This window comes from Triticum urartu, chromosome 4A, assembly GCF_056163025.1.
Source record: "Triticum urartu cultivar PI428250 chromosome 4A, HENAU_Tu73, whole genome shotgun sequence".
NCBI classification, from domain to species: Eukaryota; Viridiplantae; Streptophyta; class Magnoliopsida; order Poales; family Poaceae; genus Triticum; species Triticum urartu.
Genome location: NC_141876.1, coordinates 396,467,596 through 396,494,536, shown reverse-complemented (window position 1 = coordinate 396,494,536; position 26,941 = coordinate 396,467,596). Strand labels below are relative to the sequence as shown.

The following is a 26,941-nucleotide window of genomic DNA, read 5'->3' as shown; positions in this document are numbered from 1 at the left end:
GATGATACCAATATGATATGGTATGTATGCAATGGAAGGGTGGATCACTAATGTGCACACGTAACATTGCCGGCAATACTCAAATGGCTAGTCTCGATAGGCAAGTAACGCAAAATGGGCTAGGTGTTAACAATGCAATTGCAAGGGGAATGTACAATGGAGGGGTACCACGATACCAAGATGATATGGAGGTTACCGTCCTTGGCGATGATGAGTGGCGGTGATCTTGATGGAGATACCAAGATGATGGAGCTTCGTCGCTAAGTAGCCGAAACACCTTAGGAAACAGAAAAACCACGAACTCAAAATCTCAAATGTCAAATGGTGGTAGCGGGATGTGGTGGTGGTTGCGGAAATGCAATGATGGGTTTTGCGAGTAGGCAATGCGGAAATGAAGGGTAAGGTGGTGTACTATACACGGTGTCGGAGTTGGAAGCACGGTCCCTAAGTAGCCGAAACACCTTAGGAGACACAACTCACAACACAAACAAAATTGGGTTAAGTTGGGGTGGCGGAAGTGTATAGTGGTCAAGCCTATGCGGAGGTGGTGGTGGTGGTTGATGAATAAGCAACCGTCCCTAAGTATCCTAGACACCTTAGGAGACTCAAGTCACTCCTCAAGCAACCACATATGCGCTGGGGATCAAAATGGGTTAGGTTGCGGAAGTCGGAGGTGGTGTAGCGGATGGTATGGTGGAGGGCCTAGGCAAACTTGCCAAATTTCAGAAAATTTGATGGAGTCAAATGATGTTGGTGGTATTTTTGTGTGAAGGAGGATGCCAAGAGCTTCAAAACGAGCTAAAGAACGTCAAAATCGGAGTTCGGATGAATTAGTTATGGCCGAAACAAAAATCAGCCGAAGTCAGTTTTTACACGCAGCGGACGTCCGGAAATGGACGGATGTCCGGTCGCCGGACGTCCGGTCGGGTCGGAAATCCGCTGATTCTTCTCGGGTTAGGGGGTTCTGGTCGTCCGGTAAGGTCGGACGTCCGGTGGTTCCTGCGGCTCCGGACGTCCGGTAAAGTGACGGTCGTCCGGTGGGTCTGGGTCAATGCGAGATGCGAGTTTCGGGACGCGATTTTGGGCGGAAATTGGGGATTTTGAGGTCAAAATTGATGAGATTTCGTGGATGGAAAGTGGGAAAACTTGGGAAAAATGCTAGATCCACTCGAAACCAAGCAAGTCCATGGATCAAAATCAACAAAATATCATCAAACCAACAAATCACAAAAAAATGGGGCTATTTTTGGTGGGGATTTTCGAATTTAGGACGAAATCAAGCAAACGAAGGCTAGAAAACGGTGGGGGAGGCTCCGAAATCGTGATCAACCTGACTCATGATACCAAGATGATGTTATCAAGAGACAAGCTCGCTCTGATCCAAGATGATGTAGGGTAGAACCCTAGTGGCCCGATCTTTCACGAAAGGAGCGGATCCCGCGAAGAACGCGAAGAACACGAGGAGGGAAACGAGGGGAAAATCACGAGGGGAACACAAGAGAACACTCAAACCAACAAGTATGATCACACATGTGCTAGATCCTCGAAACACAAAGAGAGATACAAGATCCAAAGTCAACAACGGACGATACAAGAGGTAATCGGTTCTTCTCCGTGAGGAGGTCTTGAATCCACAAGGGGATCTTCTCCACAAGGAGGTCTTGAATCCAAGGTGGATCTTCTCCGAAGAGGGGCCGCGGTCTCTCTCAAGGAGTAGATCCGATATGGATGAGCGTAGCTCTATCTCTCAAATGAGCTATCACAACGCTAACCCTAACTAGGAGGAGGGAGAGGTCTATTTATAGTCTTAGTGCAAATGGGGGTGAAGTGAAGGGGTACATGGGCCTCAGCTTGCAACTGGACATAGCCAGGTACTGGACGTCCGTTGGGGACCAGTCGTCCGGTGGCTCGTGGGCGGCCGGACGTCCAGTAGGGGCCGGTTGTCCGCTCGTTCTGGCTCGGATGCTGGTGTAGCGGATTTCTGGTCTGGACCGGTCGTCCGGTCGCCGGTCGTCCGGTGGCATCGGACGTCCGCTCGTTTGGCTCGGGTGTTGGGACACCGGTCGTCCGGTCTGGACCGGTCGTCCGGTGGATCTTCAGGCGCCGGACGCCGGACCCGACTGGTCGTCCAGTGGCTGGAGCTTCTTCGACAGCTCTTCTTCTTGCATCTTCGTTTCCACGCTTCCCTCGCGGATGGTGTAGGTGTTCCTTGGTGCTTGCACTCCTCCACGTCGTCCGCGGCGTTCCGACAATACCTATGCATGCACACGGGAGAAGTGGCAAGTAGTATACCATCCTCGAAGGGGTCAAGTGAGCACGTGTAAAGGAGATGATTCACCTTTGTGTATGTGAAGTAGATGTCGCACGTGTCACTTGCCAAATGGACTCTTGACATGGTGGTGCCCGTAGGATGCTCCGCATCAAAAGGTCACCATCTAAATCCGTTGAGACGACACCGTATGAACTGTGATTTGGCGAGAAACCTAAGCTGTCGTTTCTTAAAGTTTGGGACTGCAATGCTTATGTGAAAAAGTTTCAACATGATAAGCTCGAACCCAAATCGGAGAAGTAAATCTTCATAGGATACCCAAAAGAAAATGTTGGGTACACCTTCTATCACAGATCCGAAGGCAAGTTATTCATTGATGAGAATGGATCCTTTCTAGAGAAGGAGTTTCTCTCGAAAGAAGTGAGTGGGAGGAAAGTAGAACTTGATGAGGTAACTGTCTCCCTTATTGGAAAGTAGTTCATCACAGAAATATGTTCCTGTGACTACTACACCAATTAGTGAGGAAGCTAATGATGATGATCATGTAACTTCAAATCAAGTTGCTACCCAACCTTGTAGGTAAACCAGAGTGAGATCCGCACCAGAGTGGTACGGTAATCATGTTCTGGAGGTCATGTTACTTGACCATGACGAGCCTACGAACTATGAGGAAGCGATGATGAGCCCATATTCCGCGAAATGGCTTGAGGCCATGAAATCTGAGATGAGATCCATGTATGAGAACAAAGTATGGACTTTGATTGACTTGCCCATTGATCGGCGAGCCATTGAGATTAAATGGATCTTCAAGAGGAAGACGGACGCTGATAGTTATAACATCCCAAATTTTCAATTTGGAATGTTATACACTAGATCATCATGCATATCATATTTTCTTGCATTTTGGTTGATCCTAGAAATTTCACGCAACTCAAGGACCTTCGGAGAGAGTTGGAGATTTCGTTATTTTCATATTTGAGAGTTTTCTCGAATTTGAAAAGAGGATCATTTGATTTATTTATTTCATCTTCAATTATTTTCCTATATCAAAAATGAGAGAGGGAATAATATGACTTTCCCAAAATTTAGGAAAATGAATATCTAATGGATAAATCAATTTTTGTTTGCCGGAGTTTTGCTTGCATTTTTTGGATAGGGAAAAATGCGCGTTTTCGAAAATTGCATTTTTGGTCCGGAGTAAAGTTCATTTTGTTCGACTCATTTTTAGGAGTCGGGGAAAATTTACTTTAGGTTTTTCGGAGTTCGTTTAGTTTCTTTTTCTTTTGTTTTCTGCGCGCGAAAACCAGTTAAAAAAAGGAGCCTCCCGCCAGGCCAGCCGGGCCAAAGGCCCAGCCAGCCGGCCACCGCCCCAGCCTCCCTGCGCGTGTGCGCCAGGCACAGCCCGCCGCCTCGCCTCGCCCTAGCCGAGTCCGGTTGGACTCTAGGCTAGCCCCCTTTCCTTTGTTTCGTTTTCCTTTTTCCTCTCTTTTTCTTGCCCCCTACCCCAAGTAAACCCCCCCCCCCCCCTCACCTATATAAATACCCCAACACCCCCCCTCTAAACCCATCAAATCAAACCCCAAGCCCCAAGCCCCAAGCCCTCCACCGCACCCCACCCCGCGCCCTACACCGCCGCCACGCCACCCCACACCCGCGCCGCCGCCCGCGCCCTAGCGCTGCCGCCGCACCTTGCCCACGCCGCCGCCCTACGCCACGCCGCCGGAGCCCCTCGCCGGAGACCTCACCGGAGGTTTCCCCGCGTCTCTTTTCCTCGGATCGTTTTCTTCTAATCGTTCCGATTCTTTTCTTCTCTTCTGATTCGTTTTCTAGATCGGTTTTTCGTTTCGGTTTTCTTCTCCGAAACCCTAGATCGGATTCGTTTTCTTTTTCGATTTAGTTGTCTTTGGACCGTTCGCCAGACCGTTCGTCCTAACGAACGTGATCACCGGATTCTTCTAGGTTAACGAACGTCCGTTCGTTTAACCGTTCTTCTTTTTCTTCTCGTCGGATTTATTCCGCGATCGCGATCTCAGATCCGATCTTCGTTCTAGTTTATCTCCTCGCTCGTTTATCGGAATCAGGTGATTCAAGCGCCTGGAGTTTCGTTTCAAAACCGTCGTTCCGTCTAATCAACTTAAACAAGTTTTTGCCCCGGTAAAATTTGACCTAGTTTCAACTTGCTAGAACCGAGTTGTTTTCTTCCGCCGTTTGTTTTCCGTTTCTTTGTTCGGTTCGTTCTTTCTTTGCAACCGGAGTTCTTAAGTTGAACTATCTGGTTCGTTGTCTTGTTCGAGTTTTACCTGTGCATTAGATGAGTACTTATTGTGTGCTTGTTGTTTGTCTGCGATAGATCACCCGGATTGCGCCGCCTGTTACTTCGAAACCCTAGGCCTCGCGGATCATCGGCAAGGCAAGTAACACTTTGATCATACCTTTTCTACAACCCATGTTTTATTGCATTAGATCAATCCTCTCACATTGCATGATTAGGATCTAATTAAATTGTGGGATGGGAAGTAGATGAGGTAGTACCTATCACCTGTATTATTATGAAACCTTTGGGAGTTACTTCTACGTTTGCTTATTATGCCATGCTATGCTAGTAGACGTGGATTGGGTGAGTGATATCCATGACAGATGTGAGTTGATAATTTTAATGGTTTATCTAAGGTGGCAACTTAAACACACATCTGGGTGGATTGAGGCACCTGATGTCTATCAGGACTTGCCTGTTTTATTTTGGGCCGCCACCCAGGCTCAAAGGGATCATAAGATCATTCATGCTAGTAACTTCCGTGTGCAGCCACAAGCCATTATGGGCTCTGGCATAGTTGACTAAGTCGTGCGAACTCTTACAGTGGTAGACTAGCAGATGTAGGGGATGTAGGTGTACCGGTCTACCCGATCGTAAGGTGCTAGCGCTTCTGAAAGGCTATGTCTCGGTCATCCGTCTTCTCAAACACCATGTAGTGCGAGAAATAAAACAGAGGCGATCGAGTCTTGTGGGGAAAAGTGTGCAAACCTCTGCAGAGTGTACAAACTAATCATGATTAGCCGTGTCCCCGGTTATGGACATCTTGAGTATCTAGTACTTGAATATCATGTGAATCTCAACATGTTACTTCTAATTAATGTTGTTGGGTTTTAATTGTTCACTTAATTGGGATCGGAATGCTGTCAACCATTCTCGATGTTTAACAACTACCATGATAGTTAAATAAATTTATTCCTTTGCAGTAGGGAAAAACTGGCTTTACGCAAAAACTGTAACCATAGAGCTTTCCACCAGCCATATATGCATGTAGTATAGCTGTTTCATTCCATTACTCTCTATGTGTTACTTTGCCAGCATATTCCATGTGCTGACCCGTTTTCGGGCTGCAACTTCTCATGTTGCAGACTTTTCAGACGACGAGTAAGGTGCTTTTAGGTCGTGGTTCTATACTCAGTGATGCCGTTGGAGTTGATGGACCCATTTATCTTCCAAGTCTTCCGCTATTATCGTTATTAGATGGCCTTAAGCCATATTTATTGTAATAAGTTCTCTTTGAGACAACGATGTAATAAGTGTGTGATTGTCACTCTGCTATAAATCCTTCGATGTACTGTGTGGTGTCAGCATTACTGATCCAGGGATGACACCCGAGCACAGTAGACTTGATCCATTTGGGTCGGGTCGCCACAGAGATGGTATCAGAGCACACGCTGACTGTAGGACACGACCACTAAGTTAAAGCCATAGATCACCATTCTCTTCTCATTTTCTAACTCCTCATCTTTTCTACTCTTTTAGGATGCCAAACGCGAAGATTAAGTACGCTCAACCGGATGAAGGCACACCATTTGGATTTCACCTGAAGGAAGTCACCAAGTACCTGAATATTGGATTACCAAGCTTCACGGGAACCTTCAACGCCACTCTGCCTGAAGAGGAGCGCTGGAAGATTCAAGCTCACGTTCCGGGAAGGACATTCGCGCCAATCACGAAGCCTATAGATAGTTTTTTCAATGCACCAACCTGGAGTCTGGAAAAGAGCATGGTAGCTCATATCACCATAGGACGCATTGGAGAAGTTTACCAAGAAGACCTCAAGGACACTATCTACCAGATTTGCGGACGCCGAGATGAACAATGGGAGTTAGTCAGCACCAAGAAGGATAGATCCATTGCATCTTTCATCCAGGAGTTAAACCAGCACATTCGACGCCACGAGAACCAGATGTGCAATGATATGATAGAGTTGAAGAATGCAAAGGCAAGGATCATCGAGCTAGAAGGAGAACTGAAGTCTACACGCAAGGACTACATGGACGAGATCGTAGCTCTAGCGAGACACAATGGCGATCTTAAGCAGGAGATTGAAGAACTCAAGAGGAAGTTAGCATCCCAGGAGGATGACGAGTACATCGCATGTCCGGACAACTACATCATCATCGACGACACCGATTCGGATCCAAGTGAACCCGACTTTGAAGACGAAGCTGGAGCAGATATCATGGAGTCTTCCATCGGTTCAAATTTCTAGATGACCACCAAATAGTAGTAGTATTTCCCCCATGTAAACATTATAGTCGAGCACTTCTGCGATAGTTGGATCGTCTGTAAGCCCTTGTTTGATTGATTGAAGTGATTTTGTGTGCATTTGCTCATGTGCATATGGGTAGTGTTTTCCCTTTAGACCTCACTCTATTCTTAATTCTCGTCTTTTCTAAACCCTCAGATGCCTCCGAGACGTGATAATGGATTTCCACCGGAGCTCACTCAGTTGATCCAGCAGCAGAATCAATTGATGTAGATGTTAGTCCAGAACCAACAGAACAACAACAACCCACCACCACCACCTGTTGACCACTTAGCCCGTTTTCTTAGGCTAAATCCGCCGGTGTTTTCCAGTAGCACCGAGCCAATAGTAGCAGACGATTGGCTCCGCAAGATAGGAAGGGAGTTGACCACTGCAGGATGCACAGATGGTGAGAAAGTGAAGTTTGCCGCACATCAGCTTGACGGACCTGCGGCAGCATGGTGGGAGAATTTCACAGCCACTTACCCAGTTGACACTGTCACATGGGATCAGTTTCAGCAAGCTTTCCGCACCGCCCATGTTTCAGCAGGAGCTATGGCCATAAAGAAGCGTGAGTTTCGCAACTTACGCCAAGGAGGAAGGACAGTGGGCCAATACGTTGATGACTTCAGCAAGTTAGCACGTTATGCCCCAGATGACGTTGCTATGGATGCAGCTAATCAGGAGAAGTTTCTGGAAGGATTGAATGATGAGCTAAGCATGCAGTTGATGGTAGCAAGTTTCAACAACTACCAGGAGTTGGTAGATCGTGCCATCATGATTGAAGGGAAGCAACAGCAGATTGAGAACCGTAAGAGGAAGTATGGACAGGGGAAGTATAACTCTGGAGCCCAGCAGAAGCCCCGTTTTGCCCCTAAACCGGGATTTCAGTTTCAGCATACCCATGGAGGAGGTAGCTCGCACAACCATAATGGCCACAAGAATGGTAATGGAAATGGAGGAAGCAACGGCCAGAATCGGACCATCCCATCAACCCCAACCAAGAGAGACCTGAGTCAAGTCACCTGTTTCAAGTGTTCCAAGACCGGACATTATGCCAATGAATGTCCCGAAGGCCAGAATGGAAATGGCAATGGAAGCTCTGGGAAGAAGCCGAACCCTTTCAACAGGGGACAGGTGAACCACGTTAATGTGGAGGAGGTTGAAGATCAGCCCGATGCAGTAATCGGTAAGTTTTTGGTTAAGTCATTTACCGCACTCGTTCTTTTCGACACTGGTGCATCGCATTCATACATATCAAGGGCATTTGTGGATAAATATAACCTGCCAACCCAAGCCCTTAGGTCACCCATGTTAGTAAGCTCACCAGGAGCGGAGTTTACGGCTAGACGATGGTGTGATCGGTTACCATTAAGGATTGGTAACTATGTGTTTCCCTCAGACCTAATAGTATTGGAATCTCAAGGATTGGATGTGATATTAGGCATGGATTGGTTATCAAAGTATGAAGGGAATATTGAGTGTGCTAGTAAGTCAATTTTTCTTACCACACCAGAAGGAAGAAGGATCAAGTATGTATCCCGGTATGTGCCAAACAGGACACAAGTAAACTGCCTAACAGGAGTTGTGCAAGAGGAAGTACCAGTGGTGAAGGATTTTCCTAATGTATTTCCTGAGGAATTACCAGGCATGCCATCGGATAGAGACATTGAGTTTTTGATTGAGTTATTGCCAGGTACAGGCCCAATATCTAAGCGACCGTACCGGATGCCAGCAAAGGATTTGGTGGAAATTAAGAATCAAATTAAGGAGTTATTGGATAAAGGTTACATTCGCCCAAGTTCTTCACCTTGGGGATCACCCGTACTTCTAGTGGAAAAGAAGGATGGATCATTAAGGATGGTTGTAGATTATCGGGGGTTGAATGAAGTAACCATCAAGAACAAGTACCCACTACCAATGATCAACGATCTGTTTGATCGGTTGCAAGGAGCTAAAGTGTTTTCCAAGATCGATTTGCGATCAGGGTACCATCAGTTGAAGATTCGAGAGCAGGACATACCTAAGACAGCATTCACCACGAGATATGGACTGTATGAGTATACCGTTATGTCATTTGGATTGACTAACGCACCTGCCTATTTCATGAACCTGATGAACAAAGTGTTTATGGAGTTTTTGGATAAGTTCATCATAGTGTTCATTGATGACATCCTGGTTTATTCAAAGAATGAAGAGGAGCATAAGGAACATTTACGTTTGGTTTTGGAGAAACTAAGGGAACATCAGTTATACGCCAAATTCAGCAAATGTGAGTTTTGGTTGAAGGAAGTTGGATTCCTCGGACACGTTATATCCGGAGAAGGTATAGCAGTTGACCCCACTAAGGTTGAGACCGTAACCGAATGGGAAGCACCAACGACCGTTGGAGAGATCCGGAGTTTTCTTGGACTCGCAGGATACTACCGGAGATTCATTGAGAATTTCTCAAAGATTGCGAAGCCTATGACGGAGTTGTTGAAGAAGGATACTAAGTTCAAATGGACTGAGGAGTGTGAGGCTAGTTTCCAGGAGTTAAAGAAACACTTGGTTACCTCACCAGTATTGATTTTGCCAGATCAGACCAAGGATTATGAGGTGTATTGCGACGCTTCACGTCGAGGACTTGGAGCAGTACTTATGCAGGAAGGGAGAGTTGTTTCGTATGCTTCACGACAACTGAAGCCTCATGAGTTGAATTATGCCACGCATGATTTGGAGTTAGCAGCTGTAGTGCATGCATTGAAGACGTGGAGACATTTCCTCATTGGAAATCATTGTGAGGTGTACACGGATCACAAGAGTTTGAAGTACATTTTCACGCAAAAGGAGTTGAACCTCAGACAAAGGAGATGGTTGGAGCTCATCAAGGATTATGATATGAGATTGCATTACCATCCCGGAAAAGCTAATGTGGTAGCTGACGCATTGAGACGTAAGAGCCATGTCAACACCCTAGTGACGGGAGAAGTACCAAAGGAGTTAGCAGAAAACCTTCGTGAGCTATGTTTGGAAATAGTTCCGATAGGCTATGTAGCAGCATTGGAGATTCAGTCAACATTGATGGATAAGGTCAGAGAAGCTCAGAAATCTGACAAGGAGATTGCTGCTATAAAAGAGAAATTGAGCGAAGGAAAAGCAAAGGGATTTCGTGAGGATGAGCACGATACCTTATGGTTTGAGGACCGTGTTTATGTGCCCAATGACCCGGAGATCAGGAAGCTAATTTTGCAAAAGGCACATGATTCACCGTATTCGATTCACCCAGGGAATACCAAGATGTATTTGGATTTAAAGGAAACATTCTGGTGGACCGGAATGAAGAAGGATATTGCAGCATGTGTAGCAGTTTGTGACGTATGTCAGAGAGTAAAGGCAGAGCATCAGAAGCCAGCAGGATTGTTACAACCATTGCCGATACCCGAGTGGAAGTGGGATAAGATAGGCATGGATTTTATCACAGGACTACCTAGGACGAAAGCAGGCTATGACTCGATATGGGTAGTAGTTGATCGTTTGACAAAGGTAGCACATTTTATTCCAGTTAAGACCACTTACACCAGTGCTAAGTTGGCGAAGATATACATGACTAGGATCATTTGTTTGCATGGAGTTCCGAGGAGTATCGTATCAGATAGAGGAACCCAGTTTACCTCAAAGTTTTGGAATCAGTTGCATGAAACTTTAGGAACCAGACTAGAGTTCAGCACAGCTTTTCATCCGCAGACAGATGGACAGACCGAGAGAGTCAATCAGATTTTGGAAGATATGCTGAGAGCTTGTGCACTAGATTATGGATCTAGCTGGGACGATAACTTGCCGTATGCGGAGTTTTCCTATAACAACAGTTACCAAACCAGTTTGAAGATGGCACCTTTCGAAGCTTTATACGGAAGGAGGTGCAGGACACCGTTGTCATGGGACGAAGTTGGAGACCGTCAATTCTTTGGACCAGATTTGATTAAGGAGTCTGAACGGAAAGTTAAGTTGATTCGCGATAGGCTCAAGGTAGCCCAGTCCAGGCAGAAGAGCTACGCAGATTCTAAACGCAAGGAGACAGTTTACGAAACCGGAGACAGAGTTTATCTTCGAGTATCCCCACTTCGAGGAGTTAAGCGCTTTGGAGTTAAGGGAAAGTTAGCACCGCATTTCGTTGGACCGTATAAGATTTTGCAACGTATGGGAGAAGTCGCTTATAAGTTGGAATTACCAGAGGGACTGTCAGGAGTTCATGATGTATTCCATGTTTCTCAGCTGAAGAAATGTCACGCCAAGATGGCGGAGGTACCGCTAAGAGATACCGTGCCACTCGAAGCGATTCAGTTGAAGGACGACTTAACGTATGAGGAGAAACCAGTCAAGATTCTCGAGTTTGCCAGCAGAGTTACTCGCAGCAAGGTTATCAAATTTTGCAAAGTTCAGTGGAACCACCACTCAGAGGATGAAGCCACCTGGGAAAGAGAAGAAGATTTGCTCAAGGACCACCCTCACCTATTTTCTAGCCAACCCGAATCTCGAGGGCGAGATTCATCTTAAGGGGGTAGGTTTGTAACATCCCAAATTTTCAATTTGGAATGTTATACACTAGATCATCATGCATATCATATTTTCTTGCATTTTGGTTGATCCTAGAAATTTCACGCAACTCAAGGACCTCCGGAGAGAGTTGGAGATTCGTTATTTTCATATTTGAGAGTTTTCTCGAATTTGAAAAGAGGATCATTTGATTTATTTATTTCATCTTCAATTATTTTCCTATATCAAAAATGAGAGAGGGAATAATATGACTTTCCCAAAATTTAGGAAAATGAAGATCTAATGGATAAATCAATTTTTGTTTGCCGGAGTTTTGTTTGCATTTTTTTGGATAGGGAAAAATGCGCGTTTTCGAAAATTGCATTTTTGGTCCGGAGTAAAGTTCATTTTGTTCAACTCATTTTTAGGAGTCGGGGAAAATTTACTTTAGGTTTTTCGGAGTTCGTTTAGTTTCTTTTTCTTTTGTTTTCTGCGCGCGAAAACCAGTTAAAAAAAAGGAGCCTCCCGCCAGGCCAGCCGGGCCAAAGGCCCAGCCAGCCGGCCACCGCCCCAGCCTCCCTGCGCGCGTGCGCCAGGCGCAGGCCGCCGCCTCGCCTCGCCCTAGCCGAGTCCGGTTGGACTCTAGGCTAGCCCCCTTTCCTTTGTTTCGTTTTCCTTTTTCCTCTCTTTTTCTTGCCCCCTACCCCAAGTAAACCCCCCCCCCTCACCTATATAAATACCCCAACACCCCCCCCTCTAAACCCATCAAATCAAACCCCAAGCCCCAAGCCCCAAGCCCTCCACCGCACCCCACCCCGCGCCCTACACCGCCGCCACGCCACCCCACACCCGCGCCGCCGCCCGCGCCCTAGCGTCGCCGCCGCACCTTGCCCACGCCGCCGCCCTACGCCACGCCGCCGGAGCCCCTCGCCGGGGACCTCACCGGAGGTTGCCCCGCGTCTCTTTTCCTCGGATCATTTTCTTCTAATCGTTCCGATTCTTTTCTTCTCTTCTGATTCATTTTCTAGATCGGTTTTTCGTTTCGGTTTTCTTCTCCGAAACCCTAGATCGGATTCGTTTTCTTTTCCGATTTAGTTGTCTTTGGACCGTTCGCCGGACCGTTCGTCCTAACGAACGTGATCACCGGATTCTTCTAGGTTAACGAACGTCCGTTCGTTTAACCGTTCTTCTTTTTCTTCTCGTCGGATTTATTCCGCGATCGCAATCTCAGATCCGATCTTCGTTCTAGTTTATCTCCTCGCTCGTTTATCGGAATCAGGTGATTCAAGCGCCTGGAGTTTCGTTTCGAAACCGCCGTTCCGTCTAATCAACTTAAACAAGTTTTTGCCCCGGTAAAATTTGACCTAGTTTCAACTTGCTAGAACCGAGTTGTTTTCTTCCGCCGTTTGTTTTCCGTTTCTTTGTTCGGTTCGTTCTTTCTTTGCAACCGGAGTTCTTAAGTTGAACTATCTGGTTCATTGTCTTGTTCGAGTTTTACCTGTGCATTAGATGAGTACTTATTGTGTGCTTGTTGTTTGTCTGCGATAGATCACCCGGATTGCGCCGCCTGTTACTTCGAAACCCTAGGTCTCGCGGATCATCGGCAAGGCAAGTAACACTTTGATCATACCTTTTCTACAACCCATGTTTTATTGCATTAGATCAATCCTCTCACATTGCATGATTAGGATCTAATTGAATTGTGGGATGGGAAGTAGATGAGGTAGTACCTATCACCTGTATTATTATGAAACCTTTGGGAGTTACTTCTACGTTTGCTTATTATGCCATGCTATGCTAGTAGACGTGGATTGGGTGAGTGATATCCATGACAGATGTGAGTTGATAATTTTAATGGTTTATCTAAGGTGGCAACTTAAACACACATCTGGGTGGATTGAGGCACCTGATGTCTATCAGGACTTGCCTGTTTTATTTTGGGCCGCCACCCAGGCTCAAAGGGATCATAAGATCATTCATGCTAGTAACTTCCGTGTGCAGCCACAAGCCATTATGGGCTCTGGCATAGTTGACTAAGTCGTGCGAACTCTTACAGTGGTAGACTAGCAGATGTAGGGGATGTAGGTGTACCGGTCTACCCGATCGTAAGGTGCTAGCGCTTCTGAAAGGCTATGTCTCGGTCATCCGTCTTCTCAAACACCATGTAGTGCGAGAAATAAAACGGAGGCGATCGAGTCTTGTGGGGAAAAGTGCGCAAACCTCTGCAGAGTGTACAAACTAATCATGATTAGCCGTGTCCCCGGTTATGGACATCTTGAGTATCTAGTACTTGAATATCATGTGAATCTCAACATGTTACTTCTAATTAATGTTGTTGGGTTTTAATTGTTCACTTAATTGGGATCGGAATGCTGTCAACCATTCTCGATGTTTAACAACTACCATGATAGTTAAATAAATTTATTCCTTTGCAGTAGGGAAAAACTGGCTTTACGCAAAAACTGTAACCATAGAGCTTTCCACCAGCCATATATGCATGTAGTATAGCTGTTTCATTCCATTACTCTCTATGTGTTACTTTGCCAGCATATTCCATGTGCTGACCCGTTTTCGGGCTGCAACTTCTCATGTTGCAGACTTTTCAGACGACGAGTAAGGTGCTTTTAGGTCGTGGTTCTATACTCAGTGATGCCGTTGGAGTTGATGGACCCATTTATCTTCCAAGTCTTCCGCTATTATCGTTATTAGATGGCCTTAAGCCATATTTATTGTAATAAGTTCTCTTTGAGACAACGATGTAATAAGTGTGTGATTGCCACTCTGCTATAAATCCTTCGATGTACTGTGTGGTGTCAGCATTACTGATCCAGGGATGACACCCGAGCACAGTAGACTTGATCCATCCAGGGATTTCGCTGCAACTCGGTTATGGTAACGATCATGATCCCAACCTGTTATGCATCTTCATATTGATCTTAGGTGTGCGTAGGCGCAATTTTTTTTGTTTTCTACTACATTTCCCAGCAATTATTAGTCCAACTTAGAGTGCTTTCATGCGTGGAAGATTGATTACAGATAATGTATTGGTGGCATATGCATGCTTTCACACCATTAAGAAAACGAGAGCAGGCAGAGAAGTTTGTGCGCAATTAAACTGGATATGCATAAAGCTTATGATCGGGTTGAATGACCTTTTCTCAAGGAGATTATGCTCAAACTTGGATTCCGTGAGGTGTGGGTAAATTTTATTATGAAGCGTGTTTCCTTTGTTGAATACCGAATTCAGTGTAATGCAGAGGAAAGTGAAAGTTTTAAACCTACTAGGGGTTTGAGGCAGGGAGACCCGCTAACTCCTTACCTTTTATTGTTATGCATGGAGGGTTTCAGTGCCCTATTAACGCATGCGGAAGAAAATGAAAATATTTCAGGAGTAAAGATATGCAGAGATGCTCCACCTCTTACGAACCTTCTCTTTGTTGATGATTCTTTAATCCTTATGAAAGCAAATTTGCAAAGTGCAGAAGCGCTGAAATCAGTTCTAGATTCGAATTGCGCAGCCTCGAGGGCAGATGATCAGTGTTGATAAATCCAACATCTTTTTTAGTCCTAAGACAAGTGTGGACTAGAGAACAAATATGTACAATTCTTAATATTACAACTGATGCTCTAAATGACAAAAAATTAGGACCGTAAAAAATGTGGTTTTAGATAAAACAGATTCTTTCCAGTGCTTAATTGATCCTATCGTTAAGAGAATCAGTGGTTGGAGGGAAAAACTTCTATTGGCTGGAGGAAAGGAGATTTTGCTTAAAGCGGTTGTTCAAGCCATACCCACCTACGCAATTTCGGCCTTTAAAATTCCTATTTTTTGCAAAGAAATTATTGACGCGATGGCGCATTTCTGGTGGGGAGATGAGGACAACCCGAGGAGGATGCATTGGATGGCTTGGTGGATATTGTGTGTACCCAAGAATCAAGGAGGAATGGGCTTTCGGGAGATCCACTATTTCAACTAGATGATACCACGCACGTTGTTGCGGGAATATTTTGCAACATATTTCAATGTGATTCGTTGTATGAATAATGAATAACTGAAGTAATAATATAAAAAGTTAAAACTGAAATTACATATAATTTATTATGTTTGATTACTATATAATTGTAACTTTTTTTATTAAATCTAAATAGCATAGTAGATGAAAATTCTCTTGGATGTTTGCATGTTGAGATGAGTCTTTTTTTCATGCATGTTTAATGATGAAGTGACATGCTTGCATGTTGAGAAACATATGATAGTGGAGGTGGGCCTTTTCTCATGCATGCTATGGGATGATGTGGCATGCTTGCATGTTAAGAGAAATAGTTAGTGGGGGCTAGCTATTTAGATATAGAAGATTTGGCTATGCTCGCTAAACAGGCTTGGCGTCTTATCGAGAATCTGGATTCTCTATGTGCTACCATTTTGGAAATCAAATACTATCCTAACAGTGACTTGTTGAACACTAATTTTAAGAAAGGCTCTTCCTTCACTTGATAAAGTATCATGGCGGGTGTGAGTATCCTGAAATGTGGTCACATTTAGCGAATGGGGAATGACTAAAATATTAATATCTGGGAGGATGCCTGGATTCTAAGTTGTGCAAACCGTATAATTGTTACTCCTAAGGGAGGTCAGTTGCTATATAAGATAGCAGATTTGATTGACCCCGTTCTTAATATTTGGGATGAAGACCTTCTCAGACAGACCCTATGGCCTATTGATGTTCAGTGAGTAATCACTATCCCTATCTCGCAACATGATATGCTAGATTTCTAGCTTGGAATTCCACAAAAAATTGTACGTTTTCGGTTCGGTCTGCTTACTTCGTGGAATGGGATCATCAATATGCAAACAAGTAGCGACATACCAATGGGGTGTGACATACCACAATTAATCCTACTTGGGGTAGGATTTGGAAACTCTCTTGCCCAACAAAGGTTAAAATATTTATTTGGAGTACGCTTCATGGCATTCTTCCGTGTCGTGTTAAGTTAGCTAATAGACATGTGAAAGTTTTGCCCAATTGCCCTGTCTGCTCGTATAGACCAGAAGACACAAAGTTTTTGTTGTTTCTATGCAACAAGGCAAAAGAAGAATGGAGGAGGCTAGGGATGGGTGATATTATTGACAAAGCTTGTGAAGTAGATTATGCGAGTGAGGCAGTTTTGGAATATTTACTTTCAATGCCAAATTAGGAGTTATGTATTATGGACAATCAAAATGTGCGTGAAATGATTGCCGTATCAGCTTGGTATCTGTGGTGGGAAATGTGTAAATTAGTTCATAATGAGACAACTCAAAACGCACAACAATTTTTCATGGCGATACATGCTCTTACAACCATTTTTGTTACTACCTCCTCGTTGAAGGTCTCCATGAAGAGAGGGGGATGGTCTTGTCTCCCGACGGGGTTTGTGAAACTTAAAGTTGCTACTTCTTTTGACCATGACTTACTTAGGGGTATGATGGGGGCGGTCCTAAGAGACGATAAAGGTAGGTTCATCCCTGGAAAAATGGTAAGATTGACCGGCGTGTGGTTGTACTAATGGCTGAAGATATAGCCCTAAAATTCGGCCTATCGCTGACGCAAAAGACAGGATGCAACCGCATTATTATTAACTCGATAATACGGAGGCGATCGACACCATGAAGGAAGGAGGACGATCGTCGGGAGCAGCAACGACATTTTTTAATGATTGTTTCTGGTTAGCTTGTGATTTTTCTATTTCTAGATTTGAGCACTACAATAGAGAAGCAAATAAAGTCATTTATGAACTTGCCAAACTGGCTAGAATTTCTTTCATTTTTGAATGGTTCGAGGAGCCAAATAGGGATATGGTATCAATCCTCATAAACGATGTAATGGTTATTCTTAATGAATAAAGATCTATTTTTTTAAAATACTTAGGTCAAAAAATGTAGTGGTATTTTTGGGAATCACTAAAATTACAGCGGTATTAATCCGATTAATTCTTTTTCTTTGAAGCATATTGTCTCTTGAAAAAGAAAAGGCCTTTAATAAAAAAGGCCAAGGCCGCATCTAGGTTTTTCGTTGCCCCCAAGTCAGGCGAGAGTCTATAAATACGGCCCATGGTTTCCCGTCTAAGAGATAAACGCCTGGCAAACAAGTGAGAGAGAGAAAGAAAGTTAAGAGCTCTCGACGATTGAAACCCTACCCGGAGCCCCGCCGCCGTCGCCTCTCCCTCTCGCTGTAAGAGCTGGAAACCCTTTCACCCGAAAATCCGTCTCTCCCCCAACGAACCCGATCTGATCCGGCTCCTGCGTTCTCTTTTCTAGGTTTAGAGCCGTAGCGCCGCCAGCAGAGGAGGGGGTGAAGAAGGCCAGCGTCACCATGGCGGACGAGGAGCAGATGATGGAGAGGAAGGAGGAGGCCACCGAGGTGAAACGCTCTCTTCTCCTTCTCGCTCTGCACGTCTGCTTCGGCGGATTCGTCTCTGGTTTGGACGGTGAATAGGCTGCCAAAGCAAGGGGACGGATATAATTTCGTGTTTGTTGTTTGTTTTGTTTGTGAATCCGAGACGACGGGGGCGATCTGTTTGATTTGTATGCTTTGGTTGAAGATGTCTAATCTGCAAGAGCGATTTAAGCTGCTAAGCCAATGGTTGTCGTGTGATGTGCAGTCAGATGCGGGGCTGCCCTGGTTCGCTCTTCGGGCAGGAATTCAAAACCAAATTATTTAACTCCCGTGTATTCTGATTTGCTTAACGTACGAGACTTTAACAATTAAGCATAGGATTTGAAGCTCGTGTAGCATTGAACAGCAGTCCGTGATTTTATAGGACAATTGAACTCTTAATGTTTGCGTATGCCTGTAAGTAGGCTTTTGTATCAGATGCGCTAGAGTTTTGTATCAGACCAGCTAAACAATTTATGTTGGAGATAGTGGTGTTGTTATGAATCCCTGCCAACGATTATCATAGGCAACAAAAGTGTAATGCTAACATTTTAAATTATATATCACCATAATGTTGCCTTGTACTGAAATTACTGGATTGCTTCACTATTTTTTTTTTGAATGAAGAGGTGGGAAGAAGACGCACTTCACTGTTTATTATTATGTTTAGTTTGGTTCCAAATAGTTGTATTCCCTAGTTAATGTTTTATGTATTTGTCATTCCATGCTTGTATTTCCCTTGTCTTGTGCATGCTTATTGATAATGTTTATGATGTTTTGCAGATTGCACCTTTTGATCCAACCAAGAAGAAGAAGAAGAAGAAGGTCGTCATCCAAGATCCTGTTGATGAGGTTGATAAGCTGGCAGAGAAGACGGAGGGCTTGTCAGGTCCGTGTATTGATGCAAAAAAAATGATCTCATTATCTGCTGTCCGTTGTTGCTGAAAGTTTTCTGCATTGTTTTTAGTCACTGAGTCTGGCGAGGCAAGCTTCGTGGGATTGAAAAAGAAAAAGAAGAAACTTGTGAGTTCATTTGGCTCAGTTTGTGGCTCTGTGCCGTGTTTTGCTTATTTTTAATGCTGTTTGAGAAAGTTGTGGGATGTCTACTATTCTATTTTGTATATGACATTAAATTATGTTGTCACGTTTCTCCTCGTGCATGCCAAACATAATAAGATGCCAATGGAATAAGCCACTACAATGCCCAAGCCTCAGGCTTTCATCACTCGGTTGAAAGTACTGTTTAGACTATCAGTTCCGTCTTGCTATTTGCTCTAACTCACCGATGTTCAAATTTCAGGTGGAACTTGATCCATCACTTGTTGAGGCTGGAGATGGTGAAGACACTCTTGGTAAATATTGCTTGTTAGTATTTTAATTATCTTCATTACATTTGCTGCTGCGTCTGAGCATGTATGTAATCTTCAGATGATCAAGTTGGAGAGGATGAACAAGGAGAGGGGATTGTGCTGGGTGGAGCAACCCAGTACCCATGGGAAGGAACTGATAGAGATTACAAATATGATGAGGTAATTGTTCTTCCATGTCTGTTCAATTAACATTTCACTATCCTATTTATTGAATGTTGACAAATGACAGACAAGAGTTCTGTGAACAAACTAATACTAAAGATCATTCATTTGACCCTTTCATTTCAGTTGCTTTACAGTGCATATTGAGAAGCGTTCTTAAGTTTTTTCTGTGTGCTTCTTGATGTAGTTCTTTGTTGTTTATTTTTGATTGCATTCTTTTTGGTGAAGCCTAATCATCAGGCTGTTTATTTTTTATTACTAATATGCTATCGGTGCATGGCTAGCATATTGGATAGTGCTCAGTTGTTCCTTCTATTTTGATTGCATTCTTTTTGGTGAAACCTAATCGTCAAGGCTGTTTGGTTACAGCTGCTTGGCAGAGTCTTCAATATCCTGCGTGAGAATAATCCAGATCTTGCTGGTGATAGACGAAGAACAGTTATGCGGCCTCCTCAAGTTCTTAGGGAAGGCACAAAGAAGACAGTTTTTGTGAACTTCATGGACTTGTGCAAAACGTAATTCTTCTTTGTTTTTGCTCTAATTGATCTTGTTTTCTGTTACTTTGTTTTATTTTAATATTTTTAAATTTTATTTGAAAATTGTAAGGCTATCATGAACAGTTACTTTGTTTTCTGTTACTGAAGTGATATTTCTACTTTTCAGAATGCATAGGCAACCTGAACATGTGATGATGTTTTTACTTGCTGAGATGGGAACAAGTGGGTCCCTTGATGGGCAACAAAGGTTGGTTATCAAAGGAAGATTTGCCCCGAAGAACTTTGAAGCTATACTCAGGAGATATATCAGTAAGTTTCCTTATTATCACATGACCTTGTTCCTGCTCCTTTTTGGCTTAAGTTTATGAGTCCTGGCTTTTTACGTGTAAGCATAATGTTGAACTAAATATTTCAGCCTGCAGCTGTGTTGCTAAAAAATTATTAGGTTGTTTTTGTTTTCGATTTGTAAGGTTAGTTATTGTTGTGCGTGCCCATTTTACCCTGTGGAATCAAGGGAATTATTCCAACTGTAGTGAAAATCAATGTTCTGCTTTGAATGTATAGGTTGGCAGTTTTATCTGAAAATAAAAGGCACCATGATGCCAACTAATCCTTCAAAGTTTCTCTCATGGCCCCAGTAAGAAAGACATAGCTATGGCCTAAGAAGTATGATGGTCACTTGCTGTGAATGAGCTTTATATTTTTCTTGTGGCATGATCATCCAATCATAACCCAGAGCTTCTCGACGTGGAAGAGTAGCTCCTTATTTTCCCATGTGATGATGCGGAGAGCCGACACCAATTTTCTATTTTCTAATCTCTCAGCTGCTTTTGATTTCCTGTAAGCTCAATGGACTAACTTTTGCTGCCGCCATGTTCACTTGTTTCAGATGAATATGTCATATGTAATGGATGCAAGAGCCCAGATACCATCCTTTCCAAGGAGAATCGGTTGTTCTTCCTTCGTTGTGAACAAGTAAGACTGTTACACCCCCCACTTGTCGTTCTATTCGCATTTACATTATTAGTTACTAGTGGTTCCTGGATTTCTTGTTTCTGCCTATGATGAGTTGCAAACAGTATTGCCTACATTGTTTGATCAATCTTATGAGAACTTCTGCAACCTCTGAGGATGGAACGGTGCCTTTTATTAGACCCAGCTTCAATCTAGTCTTTTATGCTGTATAATCAAAAATCTGTTTACAGTTTTTGCACCTCTTGATTTTTGCTGATGATTAGTTGCAGAGACATTTAGCCTTGCATTGTATGAGAAATATTTTGTGATAATAATTGCAACATCTGAGGTTTTTCAGTACGATAGTTCTTCTGTTTGTGTTTATTCTTTTTAGCTAAACATGGTGTTATTTGCGTTTTTTATTGCTTAAAGTAGTCGTCCTTGGCTGCCTACCTATGATGAGTTGCAAACTTTATTGCCTACATTGTTTGATCAATCTTATGAGAAGCTTCTGTAACGTCTGAGGATGAAAAAATGCACTAAAAATCCTTTGATTATTTTTTCTCTATATTTTTGTTATTTACATTCGGTTACTTGTCTTGTGGGCTTTCCACCTATGATGAGTCGCAAACCTTATTGCCTACATTGTTTGATCAATCTTATGAGAAGCTTCCTCAAGGACTGAGGATGAAAAAATGCACTAAAAATTCAATGTTTTTTTCTATATATTTTTATTATTTACATTCAGTTACTTGGCTTGTGGCTTTTCTACCTATGATGAGCTGCACACCTTATTCCCTATATCGTTTGACCAATCTTGTGAGAACCAGTGTATATTTTGTTTGGTCTAGAGTTCAGATGTCAGTTTGCACTTCTGGGGTAGTGCTGATGATGAGTGAAGTTCTTGCCTACATTGTTTGACAAATAGTATGTGATGATAATTGCTGCATCTGAGGCTTGTGCATTATTATATTATCATGGCTCTTTTGGCTCTCCTGTTTTTTGCCTGCTGCCTCTAGCTAAAGACTTACCGATGATGAGTTGCAAACCTTATTGCCTACATTGGTTGATGAACCTGCTGCAATTTAGGATTTTCTTGTACCCACATGTTTTAACCATACGCTAACCCATCGATTTATTTTTCTTGATCAGTGTGGTTCGTCAAGGTCAGTTGCTCCTATCAAGGCTGGATTCGTGGCGCAAGTTGGGCGTCGGAAGGCTGGAACTTAAGTTTGGTAGTGTGCGGATGCTCTATCAACGTAATCCAACAATTTGCCGATTTACAACAATCTTTATTGTCCTGTTTTCACTGTGCCTAGACCGCTTTGTGGATTTTGTTACTTCCTGTACTATGAATGCTGCTGGTGTGAATTTCTATTTATCTCAGAGGATCTAAGTTTGGGGCCTATTGCCGGCTCCTTTGCCTTTGGTACTACTAGTTGTAGTTATCTGCATGAGATGAATCTACCTGTCTGACATGTTATTTCGCTCAAAGGACCCAGAAACATCGTATTAAGAGAGATGTGGTGGTATGGTACGGTAGCCATTTGGGCGCTGGAATGACGTGTTGTTCCGAAATCCAACCACGCAGCCCCGTCGACGAGAAAAGGAAAATCCTTGCAACTGAAACACAGCCTTACATGTAAACAAGTCATGATAAGAGGATAAGCCGACGTGTCGCCTCTTCCTGACCTAAGCTATCAAACGACTCAACCAAAGCTCGCTGCCTCCCTTTCCACAACCTCCAATCATCCCCGCGCAAGCGCAGTGAGCAGAAAGAAAGAAAGAGATGAGGTCTCCCGTCCCCGCCATGCTCACCGCCCCATCAGCAGCGGCGGCCGTCGCCAAGCCGCTCCCCGCGGCTCGCTCCAACACGACGGCGGCGGCGCTCCACGCGACGGCAGCCAGCAGCAGGCGGGACGTGATCGCGGGCACGGGCGTGGGAGCGGCGCTGCTGCTGGCCCTGTGGCCGCAGCGCGCGCGTGCGGCGTCGGACGACGAGTACCTGGCGGAGACGACGGAGGTGATCGGGAAGGTGCGGTCGACGATCAGCATGGACAAGACGGACCCCAAGGTGGCGGACGCGGTGACGGAGCTCCGGGAGATGTCCAACTCGTGGGTGGCCAAGTACCGGCGCGAGAAGGCGCTGCTGGGGCGGCAGTCGTTCCGGGACATGTACTCGGCGCTCAACGCCGTGTCCGGCCACTACATCAGCTTCGGCCCCACCGCGCCCATCCCCAACAAGCGCCGCATCCGCATCCTCGAGGAGATGGACGCCGTCGAGAAGTCGCTCAAGCGCGGCCGCTGAAGAGTACTAGCAAAATGTACGTGCGTGCGTGCGTGCGTGCGTCAAACAGGCAGGATAGGATGAGAACGTCGCGTTGCTTGTCCCGTGGGTCATAAGCGCTCCGATTTTGAGCCTCGAGTTTATCAATTGTTTGTACGACTTGTCTGAATCGGCTGAATGCTCGACATTGTGAGAATATTGTTGGGGGCATCCTTGATTTTGTGTATCACCGTCTTCCTTGTTCCAATGTGCCTCCACGGTGCCCAGCACAGTCCAGGCAGCCGTTCGGCCCCAGGACTCGAAAAAGCGTCGTGTGGAACCGAACCGACGTTTAATCTAGACGTGGAGGCAATTGTGTTCCTAGTCGCCGCCCTAGGTCGTCACTAAATCGGCGACAAACTCGGCGATTTGATTCAAATTTGTATAAACATGGCAAAAACTCGACGATTTCATTCAAATTTGTAAATAAAACAGAAATCAAACTACGCCTAGCCTACGCCGCTGCCGCCGTCCGTCTTCTACATGCCGAGGAGACTGTAGAACCGGGTGTAGTCGTTGCCGCCGCCATCCTGCGTCCTGTCAGAGCCGCCGCCATCCCTACTGCACCCCTGACCAGGTGTGACGCCCCAAGACCGATGCTCGAAAAGACTTCCATAGGTTCCGGGTTTCTCCGTGTGTTTCATTTTTGCTTGCTCCCTTTTTTTGCATTGCGTCATGTCATCATGGCATAAATCTTTTGCATCTCAACTAAATAATTTGTGTGGATCTTCGATCCATTTAAATCAAGGGAATAGTGACTTATCTTTATAACTTTATTCTCCTAATATTTAGGGAGCTATTATAAATATTCCATTAATTTGGAATCATCGTAACACACGTGCAAAATAATTCCCATGTCTATTCCTCTTCGAGTTTGACCTTCAAACCTTGCTAATATCTCTCATCTCTTTTATCGAGGCTCCTCCTAAAACCTCAACATTTTTGTACACTTCTATAACCAAACCCTAGTTCAAACCCATTTGAATTAAATTCAAATGAGTTTGAATGACATCTTTCAATCATGTGTCTCCTATTTTTCATGGACCGTGCACATTTTTACGAGTCCGTAAAAATTATCCCCATGCCTAGATTCCACCGCTACCTTCTCTTTCTTTTCTTCATCTTTTCTGTTTTGTTTTAAAATGGGAAGAGGAGTGAGAAGAGGGAGCCAGGCCGGCCCATTTACCTCTAAGCCCATAGCCAAGCCTGCCCGTTTCCCACCTAACCCTAGGCCCAGCCTCTCCCCTCGTAACCTCTCCCTCACGATCCCTCCCTCGCACCTCGCGCCGCCAGGAGAGAAGCGCATCGCGCTCGACCCCGCTTTCCTTCTCGATCCCCATCTTCCTCCTCCCACTCGATCTTTAACACCAGCGAGCCACGCCGCCGCGCCTCCTGCCACTCCACCTACGACCTCCTGCCATGGCCTCCTCCTCGCCTTGAGAGTCCCGCGCGCCCGATCCCCATGGTTCGCGCCTGCCTCTGCGCGCGTCGTCCCGCCTCAGCGCGCGCGTCGTCCCGCCTCAGCGCCGCCGTCCTCCATGGCGCCGCGCCCGGCCTCCCGCGCCACCACCATCTCCAGTCGCCTGCGCCGTCACCTTCCCTCGTCGGCCTCCTCTGCATCACCAGGCCGCTTCCTCTGCCCCGTTTCCTTTCTTCTCCATCCCGTCCCCTTCCCTGAGTTCGTGCTCTCTCTCTTGGACAGCAGGGCCCCATGGACGCCAATCCGCCGGTCCTCCGCGCCCTCACACCCTGCCGGACTTTCGCCTGGCCCCGCTTGTTCGCTACCGCCGCCTGTTGTTGCCTCGGCGCTGACAGCCATCACCGCTGCTCTGCTTCGTGTCGAGAAGGAACACCTCGTTGCCGGGCGTTGACCCCTTCTCTTGCTCCAGCTCCGTCCGGCAAGGGCCTCGCGCCCGCTGCCTCTCTTGTCGGGACCAGGACCATTTCCTCACGCCCCTGATCGCCTCTCCACGACCATCTCCTCCCAGATGCCCTGGCTACTGCTACAAGACCACCACAACGCCATCATGGAACCCTAGGGCCAAAGATGACCACGACCGTGCATCTCTCCTTGTGCTACTTTGGAGATCAGGACTGCCCCGGACCATGTTGTCTCGCCGGATCGTCAAAAACCCCGGTTGTTGCCAAGTTCCTTGACGCCCGATGCCTGGAACGACTACCATCGCCGAAGACCCTTGAACCAATAACTTCAAGTTCAACTATTGTCGCAAGAACGAGACCGGCGGGTTCGAAGACCCCAAGTACCACGACAACCCCAAAAGGATTCGAGTTCGTCAAGTTCACCTTCGAAACGTGTACCACTACCGACGACTGAGACCCTGGATTCGACAAGTTCCTCACGGTGACCCTGAACATCTACGGGACATGCACGACTTCGAACCGTGTACCACGTCGAACATGTACGGCTACACGACGAACCGCCAATACCCTGAACGACTACCGCCGCCGGAGTCCGCGAGTACAACTACTTCCACAACGCGTCGTGTACGACTACTGTCGCTTGGGTTTTGACAAGCCTTCGAGTACCACTGCATTTGCCATGTACAACTACACCAAGTCCGGACTGACAAGTGCCTTGAGAACGTCTGTACCTCTTTCGTCGCCGAGGACCGAAAGTACCACTACGTCCCATCGAACCCGAACCGTCTCGTTTGCACGCTTCGAAGGTATAACCCCGAGACGACGTCCGTGAATAAATGCTTGCGATGTTTGAGATGCTCGTGTTTGCACTGTGTCCACACATGCGCCAGGTGCCATTTTTCTTAAGGACCAGCACCGGATTGGCAAGCCACTCAGGGTGAAAAACTTCAACAATAAAGCCAGCTGCTAAGAGCCTGGCTACCTCTTCTTCAATCGCCTTGTGTCTTTCTTCGTTAAACCGGCGGAGAAACTGTTTCACCGGTTTGTATTTAGGATCCACATTGAGGGTGTGTTCAGCGAGTTGCCTCGGTACACCTGGCATGTCAGAGGGCTTCCATGCAAAAATGTCCCGATTCTCACAGATGAACTCGATGAGCGCGCTTTCCTATTTCGGATCCAAGTTGGCACTGATGCTGAACTGCTTGGACGAATCGCTAGGTACGAAGTCAACAAGCTTAGTTTCTGCTGCCGATTTGAACTTCAGGGCTGGATCATGCTCTGTAGTTGGCTTCTTTAATGGAGTCATGTCCGCCGGATCAACATTGTCCTTATAATACTTCAGCTCCTCGGTGGCACAAACCGACTCTGCGTAGGCCGCATCTCCTTCCTCGCACTCCAAAGCGATTTTACGGCTTCCGTGAACCGTTATTGTCCCCTTGTGACCTGGCATTTTGAGCTGCAAATACAAATAACAGGGCCGTGCCATAAACTTGGCGTAGGCCGGTCGCCCAAACAGGGCGTGATATGGACTTTGGATTTTCACCACTTCAAACGTCAATGTCTCCGACCTGGAATCATGATCATCTTCAAAGGCCACTTCCAGAGCTATCTTACCAACAGGATATGCTGACTTGCCAGGTACCACACCATGGAACACCGTATTGGACAGTTTGAGATTTTTATCTGTTAGTCCCATACGACGGAAGGTCTCATAGTACAAGATATTAATACTGCTCCCTCCATCCATGAGCACCTTGGTGAACTTGTAACCTCCCACCTGAGGTGCCACCACCAGAGCCAACTGACCCGGATTATCAACCTGGGGAGGGTGATCCTCTCTACTCCATATGATTGGCTGTTCAGACCAGCGTAGATAACGGGGCACGGCCGGTTCAACAGAGTTGACTGCCCGTCTCTGAACCTTCCGGTCTCGCTTGTCCAAGCTAGTGGTGAAGACATGGTAATGCCCACTATTCAACTGCTTTGGGT

The 26,941-nt window shown here is 45.5% G+C and overlaps 2 protein-coding genes and 5 non-coding genes across 7 annotated transcripts; all 7 read left to right on the top strand.

The window, feature by feature from the left end:
• The first annotated feature begins 17,421 nt into the window (after positions 1-17,421).
• On the top strand, positions 17,422-22,180 carry LOC125551819 (eukaryotic translation initiation factor 2 subunit beta). Its single transcript, XM_048715186.2, has 10 exons — positions 17,422-17,558; positions 17,645-17,747; positions 18,546-18,651; positions 18,730-18,785; positions 19,063-19,114; positions 19,191-19,291; positions 19,664-19,809; positions 19,958-20,100; positions 20,681-20,766; positions 21,898-22,180. Exons 2-10 carry the CDS (start codon positions 17,700-17,702, stop codon positions 21,973-21,975), a joined length of 816 nt encoding a protein of 271 aa, XP_048571143.1. The 5' UTR covers positions 17,422-17,558; positions 17,645-17,699; the 3' UTR covers positions 21,976-22,180.
• LOC125555073 (small nucleolar RNA SNORD34) lies at positions 20,846-20,927 on the top strand. The gene has a single exon (XR_007304523.1). It is a non-coding gene; the product is annotated as a small nucleolar RNA SNORD34 (small nucleolar RNA).
• On the top strand, positions 21,194-21,275 carry LOC125555075 (small nucleolar RNA SNORD34). The gene has a single exon (XR_007304525.1). It is a non-coding gene; the product is annotated as a small nucleolar RNA SNORD34 (small nucleolar RNA).
• On the top strand, positions 21,354-21,437 carry LOC125555077 (small nucleolar RNA SNORD34). Its single transcript, XR_007304527.1, has one exon. It is a non-coding gene; the product is annotated as a small nucleolar RNA SNORD34 (small nucleolar RNA).
• On the top strand, positions 21,627-21,706 carry LOC125555079 (small nucleolar RNA SNORD34). The gene has a single exon (XR_007304529.1). It is a non-coding gene; the product is annotated as a small nucleolar RNA SNORD34 (small nucleolar RNA).
• LOC125555081 (small nucleolar RNA SNORD34) lies at positions 21,771-21,840 on the top strand. Its single transcript, XR_015602348.1, has one exon. It is a non-coding gene; the product is annotated as a small nucleolar RNA SNORD34 (small nucleolar RNA).
• Positions 22,181-22,435: 255 nt separating the features above from the next.
• On the top strand, positions 22,436-23,258 carry PSB27 (photosystem II family protein). Its single transcript, XM_048715187.2, has one exon. It carries the CDS (start codon positions 22,535-22,537, stop codon positions 23,051-23,053), a length of 519 nt encoding a protein of 172 aa, XP_048571144.1. The 5' UTR covers positions 22,436-22,534; the 3' UTR covers positions 23,054-23,258.
• Positions 23,259-26,941: the final 3,683 nt, after the last annotated feature.

Excerpts from the sequence above, each read along its gene's own strand:
- LOC125551819 (XM_048715186.2), top strand. The coding sequence starts at position 17,700 with ATGGCGGACGAGGAGCAGATGATGGAGAGGAAGGAGGAGGCCACCGAG. Across the intron at positions 18,786-19,062 it reads AAAAGAAAAAGAAGAAACTT|GTGGAACTTGATCCATCACT; the intron begins GTGAGTTCATTT and ends TTCAAATTTCAG. Across the intron at positions 20,767-21,897 it reads TCTTCCTTCGTTGTGAACAA|TGTGGTTCGTCAAGGTCAGT; the intron begins GTAAGACTGTTA and ends TTTCTTGATCAG.
- PSB27 (XM_048715187.2), top strand. The coding sequence starts at position 22,535 with ATGAGGTCTCCCGTCCCCGCCATGCTCACCGCCCCATCAGCAGCGGCG.